The sequence below is a fragment of the Perca flavescens genome, chromosome 3 (genome assembly GCF_004354835.1).
Source record: "Perca flavescens isolate YP-PL-M2 chromosome 3, PFLA_1.0, whole genome shotgun sequence".
Classification (NCBI taxonomy): Eukaryota; Metazoa; Chordata; class Actinopteri; order Perciformes; family Percidae; genus Perca; species Perca flavescens.
Genome location: NC_041333.1, coordinates 2,450,709 through 2,464,189, shown reverse-complemented (window position 1 = coordinate 2,464,189; position 13,481 = coordinate 2,450,709). Strand labels below are relative to the sequence as shown.

At 38.2% G+C, this 13,481-nt stretch overlaps 2 protein-coding genes across 10 annotated transcripts; one reads left to right on the top strand and one right to left on the bottom strand.

Moving 5' to 3' along the window:
- Positions 1 to 753: 753 nt before the first annotated feature.
- On the bottom strand, positions 754 to 5,508 carry tex26 (testis expressed 26). 9 transcript variants are annotated; one of them, XR_003692295.1, is made up of 8 exons: positions 4,199 to 4,951; positions 3,255 to 3,366; positions 2,322 to 2,406; positions 2,056 to 2,218; positions 1,793 to 1,949; positions 1,452 to 1,672; positions 1,196 to 1,345; positions 754 to 1,087 (listed from the first exon to the last, which is right to left on the bottom strand). XR_003692295.1 is itself a non-coding variant. In XM_028574632.1 (8 exons), exons 2-8 carry the CDS (start codon positions 3,265 to 3,267, stop codon positions 954 to 956), a joined length of 888 nt encoding a protein of 295 aa, XP_028430433.1. In that variant the 5' UTR covers positions 3,268 to 3,366; positions 5,431 to 5,508; the 3' UTR covers positions 754 to 953. The 9 variants fall into 9 exon arrangements, 8 of the variants coding, with proteins under 8 accessions (XP_028430433.1, XP_028430434.1, XP_028430431.1 ...); XM_028574632.1 differs by lacking the exon at positions 4,199 to 4,951 and adding an exon at positions 5,431 to 5,508 and having other exon boundaries at positions 1,452 to 1,637; XM_028574633.1 differs by lacking the exon at positions 4,199 to 4,951 and adding an exon at positions 5,452 to 5,501 and having other exon boundaries at positions 1,452 to 1,637.
- hmgb1b (high mobility group box 1b) lies at positions 4,253 to 7,136 on the top strand. The gene is made up of 5 exons (XM_028574637.1): positions 4,253 to 4,512; positions 5,725 to 5,880; positions 6,049 to 6,194; positions 6,290 to 6,464; positions 6,595 to 7,136. The coding sequence occupies exons 2-5, from the start codon at positions 5,734 to 5,736 to the stop codon at positions 6,709 to 6,711; spliced, it is 585 nt and encodes a 194-aa protein (XP_028430438.1). The 5' UTR covers positions 4,253 to 4,512; positions 5,725 to 5,733; the 3' UTR covers positions 6,712 to 7,136.
- The last annotated feature ends 6,345 nt before the right edge of the window (positions 7,137 to 13,481 follow it).

Sequence of the window (13,481 nt, the reverse complement as noted above, 5' to 3'; positions counted from 1 at the left end):
AAAGGAAAGGTCACACGTAGGAAACGATCCCCGGTCTCCGGCTTGAAAGTCCTGTGTTTGACCCATCATCCACCCCCCCGACCAACCTCCCTACGCGGAATTTCAGCATTTCATACTAGGCTACTCGCTACCCTAGTCGTGCTGTGATCACAAAAAGTGCTTCCATTGAAATACATTAGTTTAAAAAACGTGCTGGCCACCACAAAAAAATTTGATAAACGTGTCAATGTACACAAATCAATAGACTAAATGACATGACTATTTCACGAACTGCCATGAGACTGGGTTGCAATATTTCCTACCTGACAGAATGAGCTGCTCTACTTTAAACTACATTTATGGATGAAGTAGTGCATTCTGATAGATATTTCCTACCTGACAGAATAAGCTTCCCTACTTTTAACTGCATTTATAGAACAAGTAGTCCATTCTGATGGATATTTCCTACTTGTCATAATGAGCTACCCTACTAGCAATCTTCAGGTAATCATTATTTAATTCATCTCATTAATGTTGACGCACGTTACATTTGAATTGCAACTACCAAGAACATGAATAAATTATTCCAAAATATAATATTCCTTTTGGAAGGACTTGCAAAACAGTATTTTACAAAGCAAAAGATAATAAAGTTTTAGTGCTTGTCATATTCTGTGCAGATAGAACATACTGCATAACGCTAGATAGCAGAAAAAAAGGAGGGCCGGGGGGGGTGAAACATGGCAGACAAATAGTTTTTTCATCAGGCAGAGATGTTTAATTATCACAACACACAAGTTCCACACAAAAATGACGGCAATCTAATTCTGCAAGACACTGTTAATTTTTATGTATATTGGTTATATTATGTCATGTTATTTATTACAGTTTTACCCCTACCATGAAAATAAATTACATAAAAACACACAAAATACAAAGACAGATAAAGAAACAACTAATATAAGCGATGAGGTTCAGAGAGGTCCTGGCCAGCTTGATATCCTCTCTGGTGAGCAGGACTTCAGCCCAACCGCTGGGAGTTTACACACTTTCTCATTGTTGTTTGGGTACACATCTTTACTCAAAACTGTTCTTACAGTCTCCTTTTCTGCAAAGCCAAAAGACAAAAAACATGAACTAGCTGTCTGTCCAAATAAAAATCAGTAAGCAACCTGTCAAAATGCTGAAACATTCAAAGGCATTAGTTGATGCTAACCCTCCTCAGGTAAAATTCTGTGTAATTGCTGCAGCTCCTGGGGCAGCAGAGACTTTATCACACATGTGACATCAGTGACTCTCTTTCCACAGTCGTAGTTGGCCAAATCGGATCTTTTCTGCTGAGTGTGCCTTTGCACAACAGTTGGAACTGCAACACACAGAGGATAAGCAATTGATAGACAGCATTAGGCTTGGTAAATTGCAAGCACTCTTAACTGTGTTCACATCAGTATTTCATTTTTAGAATCCAGTACCTATACCACGACAGGCCATGTTAGGATGTGTGCTGCAGCTGTAGTGAGAGTAGTTGTCCAGCAGTTCAGGTTTTTGCTTTGGCTGGCGGTAATTGTCCCTCATCTCTGTATCAGTAGAAAGCGGCATTTCACGCCTGCTGTGCAGAGGTGTAAGTCTTCTTTCTGCTTGTTTAATATGAACACGTCCTGTCAAAGAAGTTCCACAACAAAAGGAAAATGAGCTGTAGAGAGAAATATTATTATTGTTTCATTTGGACACACCTGAGTGCTTGAATGTCAGCAGTTCAGCTGTTCTGACATGCTTTCAGATACACAAGACTGAACCAACAGACTTGTCCTACCTTGAGGCATACCCATGTAGTCACATCTGTAGATGGAGCTGTACTGTGCTGTCAAGGCCTTACAGATCTCCTCCTCAGATGGGGGACATTTCCAAGGAAAGCTGACATACTCAGAGCTTTGTGTGGCGTCCCTAGGCAGCCTCCACATGATGAAAGACTTGGGGAAAATAGCTTGATTTAAAGGTTACGATACACTGTGAGAGGTCAAGCATGGCATTTGACTGTGAATGTAAAATTGAGGCTAACACAGCCTAAATACCAACCTGACTGGGATGCGGGTTGTTTCTTCTGTGCCCTGAGGCGGTTCCTGTGCGAATGCATTCAGGTTTGCAGGCTGGCTTCCAGCAAAAATCCTTATTGTACACAGTTGAACCAAAAGGTCTAGACTGTGAATTGGAGCCTATAAATGAAGTTGACGTTGGGCACCTAAATATGCATCAACATAGACATACAATTACACATACACAGAAACAAGCAAATTCTGCATGCATATTCAGAACTTTATCAGAAGCCCATGAATAGAACTTACAACAGAATCTCTGCAGCTGAGTTTGGACAGTAGACAAATTGTCTTCTATGAGATGTTTCATATGGATCCCACCACTGTTTTCCTTCTAGAAGAAAATTACTATTAGATTGCAACCCTGAATTCTTGATATGTTGTATTCAACAGTTACTCTGGGCTACAGGTAATCTCACATTGCCAGACCTAAATTCACAGCGCTGTGGCTACAGTTAATGAGCAGGGTGCACTATGAAGTAAAAAACACATTTACATCAATCGAGCAAATAATAAATTATGCAGATACATAAACCTCTGTATTGTGACCCTACTTAAAATATTTTTTTAGTTTCCTTAAAAGATACCTGATATTTTGTTGTACTTGCATCTTTACTATAAAGAGACCTGTGCTTGACTATCTTATTTTATGTTCAGTCCTAGTTTTTCTTTTTTCAGTAAGAGAACAATCAGAGAGACTTTAGTAAGAACGTCATCCTGAAACTACAAAAGTGAGGGGGACAAAAATAGGATTTTGGATAACCAGTGAAAATAACACCTTTGATTACACTCACAACAACAGGTAGGAATCAAAAAAATGCAATACAATACAATACAATGCTGTAAGTTAAGATTTAAAGTATAACTACAGGAGTGATAACAAAACATGACTCTGCAACAGCCCTAAGTAAAGAATACCATGGAATTATTCCAAATAAAATAAAGCCTACAGTATAATGTACCACAGTCGATCATATAGCCTAATTACGCAACATTTAAGAAACCTAGCATATTACAGTAAAGCAAGATAATAGAAATATAAGAAAATAATAAGAGGCCTGCTTAAATATAATGTGTTTTGCCATTCAAAACTAAGTTAAGTTACTTTTAAGTTACAAAATTAAGTTACTTTCAAGTTAGTGAACACATTTCAATCTTTACATATCCTTGGTTTAACATTACCTTCGGTTGCCATTGGTGACCACTGTTTCGGTACCTTGCGCTACAGTAGTTGTTTTCGGTGTAATGAAAACCTTTCCATTTGCAGGTGACTGTTCACTTTATTGATGGCTTGCTAAAAAATAAAATAAAAAAAAATTAAAAACTTAATTTACTGTGGATCCTAAATTTAAGCCTGTGTGTCTATAACAATTAGAACGTTTGGCGTCCAGGTATTGCTCTCATGTGCAGAGGCAGAGCTGATCCCTGCTGCAGGCGGTTTCTATGTGCTGTGGTTATGGATACCTAGCCTACAACATTTGAATGGCCACTGTCAGCTGCTCAGTAGGGGAGATGTTGCATTAAAAATTAAACAATGCCCAATATGGTTGACATCTGTTACTGACAGTGGTACAATTTGATTCTATGCTATAATCTTCAACTCTGGCCATTTCAGAGAGAAATACTGTACATTTACAGCTATACTTTACGGTTACTCTGCAGATAAACATCAAATATACAAAACATATCATCTTATAGAAGGATGGATTGTATACAGTAGCATACTTCACATAGTTGCACTCAATCTGCTCCTTTATTTCAGGAAACTCATCTTTTTGCAAGTCATGATATACATATCTTCCAAATATGTAAGTTTCTACAAATATATTTTAGAGAAGGAAAATTCACTCCTAGACTTAGTCTTGCTACATAACTAAATAATATTAATCGTTAAACCCTCAAAATAAATATAAATCCTAAAATAAAATAAAATAAGATCCATCTTAACCAGCTACAGGTGCTTACACGTTGATAATGCGGTAATAAATATATAGACCTATAACACTTTAAATTAGTTAGGCCTATGTATATTTGATACTAATGGGTTAATTGCATATTGTAGTATTACTTTTACTTTAACAATGGGTATTTATTTCACAACACAAGACTGCGCTTGTTTAACGTACCACCTCAATTTGAATATACTTGCATAACGTTACGTTAAATCTTTCCCAGGCGCTGGCTATTCGACATTCAAGTTTAGCGCCACCGCCCCGTCGTGTTTTGGACAACCAACTGTACTACTTGCAACAAGCAGGACTGAGACAGCGAGTGTCCAATAAGGTACTCCAAGGAGTTGACGGCAGCCAATGTTCAACAGCCGGAGCCCGACACACAAGACAAACACAGAGGCATCCTCACAGCCGAGAGACCGCGCACCGACAGACGGTGCTTCTTCTTCCATTGTTTGATACGTACCGACGTAAAGCTGGCTTCAGGGGTAAGCATAATCCATGTTTAACGCTAACGTCACTTATTAACAACGCGACTAGTATGTACTTGTTGTTATGAATGAAGCCGTGGTCTGTGATAAGGTTTGCACAGTATACAACGGCGTTGTAACCTTAACGTACATGTTGCGTTGCATGACTGAGCTGGATAAGATCCTAACACGGTATCAAGCCCCTGCTGATGTTTAACACTATCTTGCTAACTTAGCTAGCTGCGTAGTTACCTAACACTGACATTAGCTTCCAAAAACAAGGGGCGATAGATTAACCCAATGACCAAATCAACGACTACGCTCGGGTTAGCGTAACGTCCGCTAATGTGTTATGAGCTAGCCGACATAGCTAGCCTGCTATATGTTAGCATGGTAATGGTGGCTGATTGGTCTGGCCGTGTTGCTATCATTAAAGCTAACGCTAGCTAGAAGGTGAACGTAGGTTAATACCGCTGACTGGTGCTGAGGCAGCCGGCCGGGTGCAGTGATGCAGGCGGAGCATCTTTCTCCGCCGTCATCGCCACTTTTATTGAAACTTTGAATCATTTAATCTGCATTATCCATACAGGCCATTGAGGTTAAATATTAGGCCTGTTAAGAGGCGGGTGGGGTGTGATAGCTGTCCGCTAGCCATTGTTTGCAATCAAATCAGCCATTTTAATAATCGTCTCATGAAATGAGCACTGTGTCATGCCAGCTCGATAAAGCTAGCTAGTCTAGCTAAAAGGCTAACGCGAAAATCAAGAGGACACACCGCAAGAGCGGAGCCACAATGGCTAACAGCTAGCGAACAATCAAAGGCGGCGGAAGCTAATTTTTATGTATTTATCTAGCTACATGGTATTTAAATGGGAGGCTAACGTTACTAGCTAAATAGTAGAGGCAACGTTAACGCACTGTGCTGTTTTCACTAACGTTAACTCTGTAATATATCACCGTGAATTCAGGCTGGAAGTAAAGTATCAGTAAACGAAATGTGTTATTGAGTGTAGCTAGTATTAAAGGAAGCATCATGTTGGCCTCTACATACAATAGCTTATTAGTCATCCCGGACACCCTCTCTTTCCCCCCCCCCACCACAATAGATGGAACTGACAAAGCAAGAGGCATCCAATTGACTAGGGAGATATTTAAATATTGCCAATGCTGCTGTATGATTAGACTTGGATACATTTATCTCAAAACATGTTTTCTCTCTTCTCTATTTAGCGATCCAAGATGGGAAAGGATCTGAGGAAGCCGAAAGGCAAAATGTCCTCATATGCCTACTTTGTGCAAACATGCAGAGAGGAGCATAAGAAGAAACATCCTGAAGCGTCTGTCAACTTTGCAGAGTTCTCCAAGAAATGCTCTGAGCGATGGAAGGTAAAATAAATTACTCTCAATATTTGAATCTTTTTTTCTTTTTTTCATTAAAAAAATAAATGACTCCCAATATTGGAATCTTTTTTTTTTTATTCTCTGAATCCAATATTTTCTTTCAAGAAGTGTATGTTTTCAAGATTGTTTGAAACTGTTCTTGTCTTCCCAAAGACAATGTCACAGAAAGAAAGAGGCAATTTTGAAGATATGGCCAAACAGGACAAGGTGCGTTATGAGAGGGAAATGAAGAATTATGATCCCCCCAAGGGCCAGAAGAGGAAGCGATTCAAGGACCCTAATGCCCCCAAGAGGCCACCGTATGTATCATAATCAACTTGCTCCACACCATTTTTTTATGACACTAAGTGTCAAGTGGATTATGATATCTTATTTGAAACATTTTTCCCCACAGGTCTGCATTCTTCATATTCTGCGCAGACTTTCGCCCCAAGGTAAAAAGCGAGCATCCTGGACTCACCATTGGGGACACGGCAAAGAAGTTGGGAGAGATGTGGAACAGCTCATCAGCAGAGAACAAGCAGCCGTATGAGAGGAAGGCTGCCAAGTTGAAGGAGAAATATGACAAGGTAAATAGACAAAGCTGTTTTTGTAAAAATAAAAATCACATTTTGTTTTCAAGCTTTTATTTTACTTTTGAAGCATGTAAAAGAATAGGTCTCTCTCTATTGCTAAAACACTTTGTTGGGCTCTCCACAGGATATCGTTGCTTACCGTACAAAGGGTACAGTGGAAACGGCATCTGCTGCTGCAGCAGATGATGATGACGACGATGAAGAGGAAGATGACGACGACGATGATGACGACGATGAATAGATTGCCTAGGCATGGGACCTGAAGTTTTGTTTATGCCATATAACCCTAATATACTCCATACACCATCTTGAAATATGAGTCAGACTGACAAGAACATGTGTATATTTAATGTTTTTAAGATGTACAGTGTTATTTTTCTTTTTTTGTAAAGTTAACACTACATATCTTAAGTTTGAGATTTTCTAGTGGTAGTTCTTTATCCCCTGCCATATTAGGAGGCCTAAACATCGAAATGAAAGAAACTAGTCTTTAGGTGTTACAACTCACAAATGAGATTTCTGAGTTGGTAGTGTATTTTTCTTCATTTGAAAAATATTTTTTTATGTGCTGTACCGATGTCTTTTTATTGTTCTTTGAATACCACTCTAATATCAAAAACAGCTGTTGACATTCAAGAATGTCTTCAATAAAGGTCGTTTTTTTTTAAGAAGTTTGTTTTTTTCTTCTAATTTAAGTTACCTTAACATCTCCCAAGGCTACCTGTCAATTATCAAAGACCCAATGTGTAGAACATGTAGCTGTTCAAGTGAACACATAAATAATTCAAACACTCTGGGGGTTGAGATTTTTCATTTAAAAAGAATAGCTGGTGGCTGCACAACTGAATAAGTGCAACATAACACACAGCTGTTTCCTGTTCTCATTTCGGCTGTCAAATTATACTTCAACAGTACAGTGGAAAAGCTATTCTAAACTGGAAATGAGGACTAAATGGTAACCAGATTTTTACTCAGTTTCTGATTCGTTGTCTGAAGTGAAGCTACCTCTGGATAAACAATATAAAGTTGGACTCTGGTAATGACCAGCAGCAACATATGAACTCAAATCAAACGTGCTACAATGATGAGCTTTTACGTAGTTTATTAGTTCCAAAAACAGCTTAATGTCTGTGATTTCAAAAGAGTTAACGAATCCATGCCCTGCAGGAGTTTTTTGTTTACCTAGAAACAAGTGGGCGTATATTGCCAAGTACGTTTTCACATAGGAATTTACCTTTGTGTTTTGAGGCATAACAATAAACAGAGAAAATAAAAAGCAAGTACTACAAAGGTCAAGAAACAGATATAAAATAGTATAATGTACAATAAAAATGTGACAAAATATTTATAAAAAAAAAAATGCAATATATTTTGCAGTTTTTATTATATTAAAGCTCTAAATGCTTAGCGAATGTGCAGAAGTTCACAGTGTGAAGTACAAAGAATGTGTGTTATCTAACTGCCTGATTTGTATCCTATCTTGTGCTAGGCTTCCACGATTGTATTGTGTTTATGCAAATAGCCTTAAAAAGTGAGTGTAATCTCTGGTTGTTTATTGTAATGTGGTTTGTGGAACCTTGAGGTGGCCACCAGCAGGTGGCGCCACAATTAAGTAAATGTACAGTATACAGTAAACGTTTAAACTATAGGTATTGTGTCACATGTAGTGCCCGTCCCACATAGACACACAAAGAACTGTTGCAGTGGAGAGACATGAACATACCTTCATACAGTACATTGTAAAACAAAGAACTTTGTCTTTTGTCCAAGACATGAAATCAGCCAAACAAAAGATTGCCTTCCAAAAACGCTCACATTTCTTAAAATCATTCATCATAGACTTATTTTCTACATTCTATGTCATTCATCCAGAAGAACCCAACAGAAACTAAGGACATTTTACTAAAGCAAATAGCCTATAAATGATCTCATAATGAGCAATAAAACATGAAATTGACTCACCTAAATCATTCAGCAGACAAAGTATTTTCTTTTCAGCGAGACCACACCTTCCTGTTTCTATAGCTTATGGTAATGTACTGAACCTGAACTGTTGGCTAAATATGGCTTCACATGAGGTTCTACTAGTTATTTTTAATTTCACAATTTAGGTTTATAGCAAACCAGTGTTGTAATTTAACAAAGTACAAATACTTGTTACAGTACTATACTTAAGTCAAATGTTCACGTAACGACTGCAATGATTAAAGTTCTAATCACGATTAATCGCACGATTTCCCTGATTAATCGCGATTAATCGCATTATTATATGCAAAATCCAATAATGAATTCAAAAGTAGTGAACATTTTTTTATTTTAAATGTTCTGCCATATGAACGAAAAAAAAATATTTAGTGTAAATCTCTTATATATAAATATCTATATATATATATATATAAAAACTGGCCACAAAATCCTGAGCCACAATCATAACAGTAACTCCGAGGTAATTAAGGTTACCCAGTGATGTCCAGTAGTCCCAAGTGAGAGCAACAGCGGGTGCACGTTGTAAACTTGTCGCTTTTGCAGTCCTCTCCTTTTCATACAACTGGTGTATTCTTCTCGTGATGGTGCGTCTTGAGGGAATCTCATACCTGCCGTCATTTGTTGCGATTCTCAGAATGTTTCTTAGTCCGACGTCCTCCACAACACTAATGGGCCTGCAGTCTGTAGCTATCCACTTCGCTATGGCATTCATTAGCTTCTCTTGCCTTTGTTTATCTATACTTCTCCCACACGCTGCATCTAACGTAGTTAGGTGGTATCAACTGTGTGTATTGCATATAGGTGATATTTCAGACTGGAAGTACTCCGTGATAAGAAAATTCAACTTTGCAGTGGTTACAAATAACTTTGGTTCTGTCGACTGCGCCGTCTGGAAGAACTTTAAAATGAAAATGGCCATGCAAAAGTTCCGTACCCTTCTCCATGTTTGTTGGTTTGTTTATCCGCCAATTCTTTTCTTTTCCAGTTCCTGTAAGCGCAGCAACAGACTTTTACAAAATAAAAGCCTGTGAGCAACAGACTTTTATAAAAACTGCGTTAATGTGCGATAAAATAATTGTCGGCGTTAATTAATTAATGAGTTAACGCAATAATAACGCGTTAACTTGCCCAGCCCTATTCGTTATATATATTTTGAAACTTTCACTTTTACTTCACTACTTTTCCTAAATAAAATGTATACTTTTACTTTACTACATTTCCCCTAAGTGTTACTGGCAGAGGTGTATAAAGTACTAGAGATCCATACTTGAGTAAAGTGCTCTATCAAAAAAGTGACTTGAGTAGAAGTTGAAGTGCTCTTTAAGCACCCCACTTAAGTAGAAGTACTAAAGTATTCAACATTTTTTGTACTTAAGTATTGCAAGTAGTTTATTTTAAAATGTACTACTCAAGTACTAAAAGTAAAAGTACAAGTATTGTGTTATGTGGTTATTAAAGAAAGCAGTCAAATTTTGAATATCATAATGTTGGAGTTCAACTTTTTACTTGGTATTAAGACAGGTGCATTACAGGCAGTCACAAGCTACACACTGCTGAATATGAAGAAAGTTTCTGAAATAAACCCAAAAAGGTGAAATGGTTAACATTCAGTACTCATTTCAGACTGAAACAACTCAGGAATAGCTTCATCTGCTGCAACAATAGCTAAATAGAAAGAGTACAAACTTACATCGTCTCTGACTTCTGAACAGGCGATCGCCGTAATGAAAAGAAACGCGAGGCGATCTCGTACATAACTAACGTAGCCGTAACTACACACACTGTAACCTACAGTCTCCGTAGCGTGAGGAATTCACAACAGTAACGAGTAACGATGCAGCACATGAAAAATGTATCGGAGTAAAAGTATCGAAAATATGTACTCAAGTAAAAGTGGAAGTAGGAGAAAAAAAAATAATACTCCTGTAGAGTACAGATACAGCCTTTTAGTACTTAAGTACAGTAGTGAAGTAGTTATACTTCGTTACTATACAGCTCTAGCCTGACAAGCCAGACCCACATCCAGATTTTGGCAGGGCTCAATCTGAGGGGTTTAATTGTGAGACACCCAGTCTGGAACATTATGTGAGCACTGTTAGCCTGAACCGATAAAGGTACAAGGTCACCCTAAAACTATCTCTAGTTTTCCCATGCCAGTTAAGATGTAACGGGGGGGGGGGGGAAAGTCATACAGGGAGGAGGAGGTGAGATGACTCCAAGATGTCTCTTGTATTTCTCTGATTGTCTTCACGTGTATCAGATTGCCTGTCAAAATTGTAGCATCATACTAAGCCAAGTGCGTGTGTGTTGTCACTCTGAAGATGCATAAAAGCCTGGTGTTTCTGTTCACTCATTGGAGAAACTGACTCCACACTGGGCTGCGGCCTTTTGTGAAATCATGTTGATCCTATATTTGCAAATATATCTTTTTTTAATAAAATACAAAAACCCAATTTGGTTTTAGTCTCAGTCTGTCTTATTTGTTTCAATTTACTAAACTTTGAAAACTCTTCCCCCTGCTGCAAAGGAAACTTCCACTACAAACATGGCGACGAGAATGGGGATCATGTGCAGGGGTCAGACTGAGGACTCGCGATCCGAGATCCAACGATCTTCGCCTCTACCTCGCCCAAAAAGCATTCAGAGAGAGAGGATCAGAAACCACGGGGGCCTCTACTGACCCAACACTGATCTATTAAGATGGAAGCAATTCCACGCAGCAGGGTAAGATCACACTCTAATTTAAATTGAATTAAGCGTAATTTGAATTGGCTGTAGTAAACTTCAAGAAACAAAAACTGACACTAAAATAGAATAACCACTTTGGGGTTGTTTGTATTAATTTTGGGTAGGCCTAGTCTTTTATGTTTGTGTAAATAGATAGGCCTAATTGTGATCATTCTAGCAGCATTTTGGCACCATAAAACTGATCCACGCACGGGTGTGACTTTGCTTTATAGATTTTCGGGGGACAAATCTAATTAGGTTTTGAAGTAAATCTAATAAACAGTTTTTCAGAAACTTAGTTTTTTTTGTGCTTGGGTTTTTCCGAAATAAGATAGAAACCTGGCCTTACAGTGACGATTGTAAGTCGGATAGAAGTACTTCTTCCCAGTAAAATGGGTGATGGGTCGGGCAGATCCGGGTCACACATCCCTACGGGAACCGTGGTGGATGACTATAGAGCTAAATCAGGGCCAAATGTTTTGTTCATTTGAAAAAAATATATATAGTTGAAAAAATAAAGCTTGAAATTGAAAATTTAAGTTTTGGTCAAAACTTGGAAAAAATAAAACCATGTATTCAAACTTAAAATAAGTGTACCAATTTTTCTTTCAGTTTGAATAAAATATAGATTAAATTCTGGAATTATTTTGAATAAATTATAAATTTTCATTTTTCACTTTAATATTCGTTTTCAGTTCCACATTTCATGTTTTCAGATTCAAAACTTTTTTTTTACGCCTTCAAATCTTTTTTTTCGGTTTCAAATCTTTTTTTTTTTTGTTTTCAGATCTGTTTTTCACTTTCAGATAATTTTTTTTTCGGTTTCAGACTTTTGGCCCTGATTTTGCGTGGGGGGCGTGGCTTCAACTCAGAGGGGCGTGGTATTATGAGTGACAGCCTAACAACGAAGGCAGAAGACTCCTCTGTCATGTTGACTTCAGGAAATGGTGTTACTGTGAGAACTATGACTGAATGCTTTCTATCCACTATATACATGTGATGTTTACTTAATAAACTGATGCAAGTGACAAAATTCCATTTAAAAAATTGTATTGGACAACACATGGTACCAATTACACTATAAGAGCAATAAACTGATTGTGCAGTTCGGCAGGAACAATGACTTCTCCCACTTCCATGTATGACATTGAATGTAGCACCACAGTATTCACTCGGCAGTCAGCATAGCGTCCGCTCCGCCAAGGCAACCTGCTGGCGCAGCCCACAGGTAAGACATGTGAAAGATATTAGCCTTTTTGAATAGATACTTTGGGACATTATCCCCGCAGTGGCATTTTTTTGTCATTAACACATAAAGGGAAAATAGTAGTGATGGCGAACTGAAGCTTTCTGAAGCAGTGAAGCTTTCAAGCCAATTGTATCGAAAAAAGGTTCACTACTCGAAGCTTCAGAACTCTTTGAGGACATCTGGTGGTGAAGTTAGGGATAGCATTGTGTCAACCTGTTTCACAGTTATTAGCCATGAATGTATTTAGAGTAAGCCCGACCCAACCCGAGCCCGTGCGCGTTGTGTCCAAGCCCGGCCCGACACATTAACTGGAATCATGAGCCCGATTTTAACCCGACACTTTTTTAATACGTCTGACGTTCTCATACAATTCAGAGTTGTTTGAACTGAAAATCTGAAATCTGTTTAAAATGATATTAATGAATAATGCAACAAGGACGAAGCATGTAAACTGCGCTGTTTGTTTATTCAGAATGGAACGGATTGCAAATGGATCTGAATGAAGAAACTTAAAAAAAAAAAAACTCAACGTATTTCTCTGTGAGGGCTTGCCTCGCCCTCACGCTTGGAGAAGTAAGAGGACGTTGAAGGCTGACTATCATCTTTTCTGCCACGGCAAGCCTGCTTCATGTGTCTGTTCATCATCCAAGTCCCCGTTTTATTTGCTGTTGTAGGCGACAGCGTGCCGCACTTAATGCATTCAACAAAGCCGACACATATTGTCACTGCCCACGACTTGTTTAAAATGGTTCAAAGTTTGCCCACTTGGCATATTTTGTAAGGCATAACTGTCATGCTGTTACATGTAACGTTATAGTGTAAAACGTAATTTATCAGGTCAGAGCATTAATGTAAAGTCATATTTGTCTACTCTATAAAAGGAGACCTTCTTCACTGCAGCCAGTGTCAAGTTATGGTCATTCTGACAAACCGAGGTTAACAAAGACCAATACACGTTAAAGTAAAAAAAACTTGAGCTGGACACTGAAATTAGTGTAAAAACACCAGCTAGTGTGAAGCTAACGTTAGTTAATGCTAACTTTAGTGCT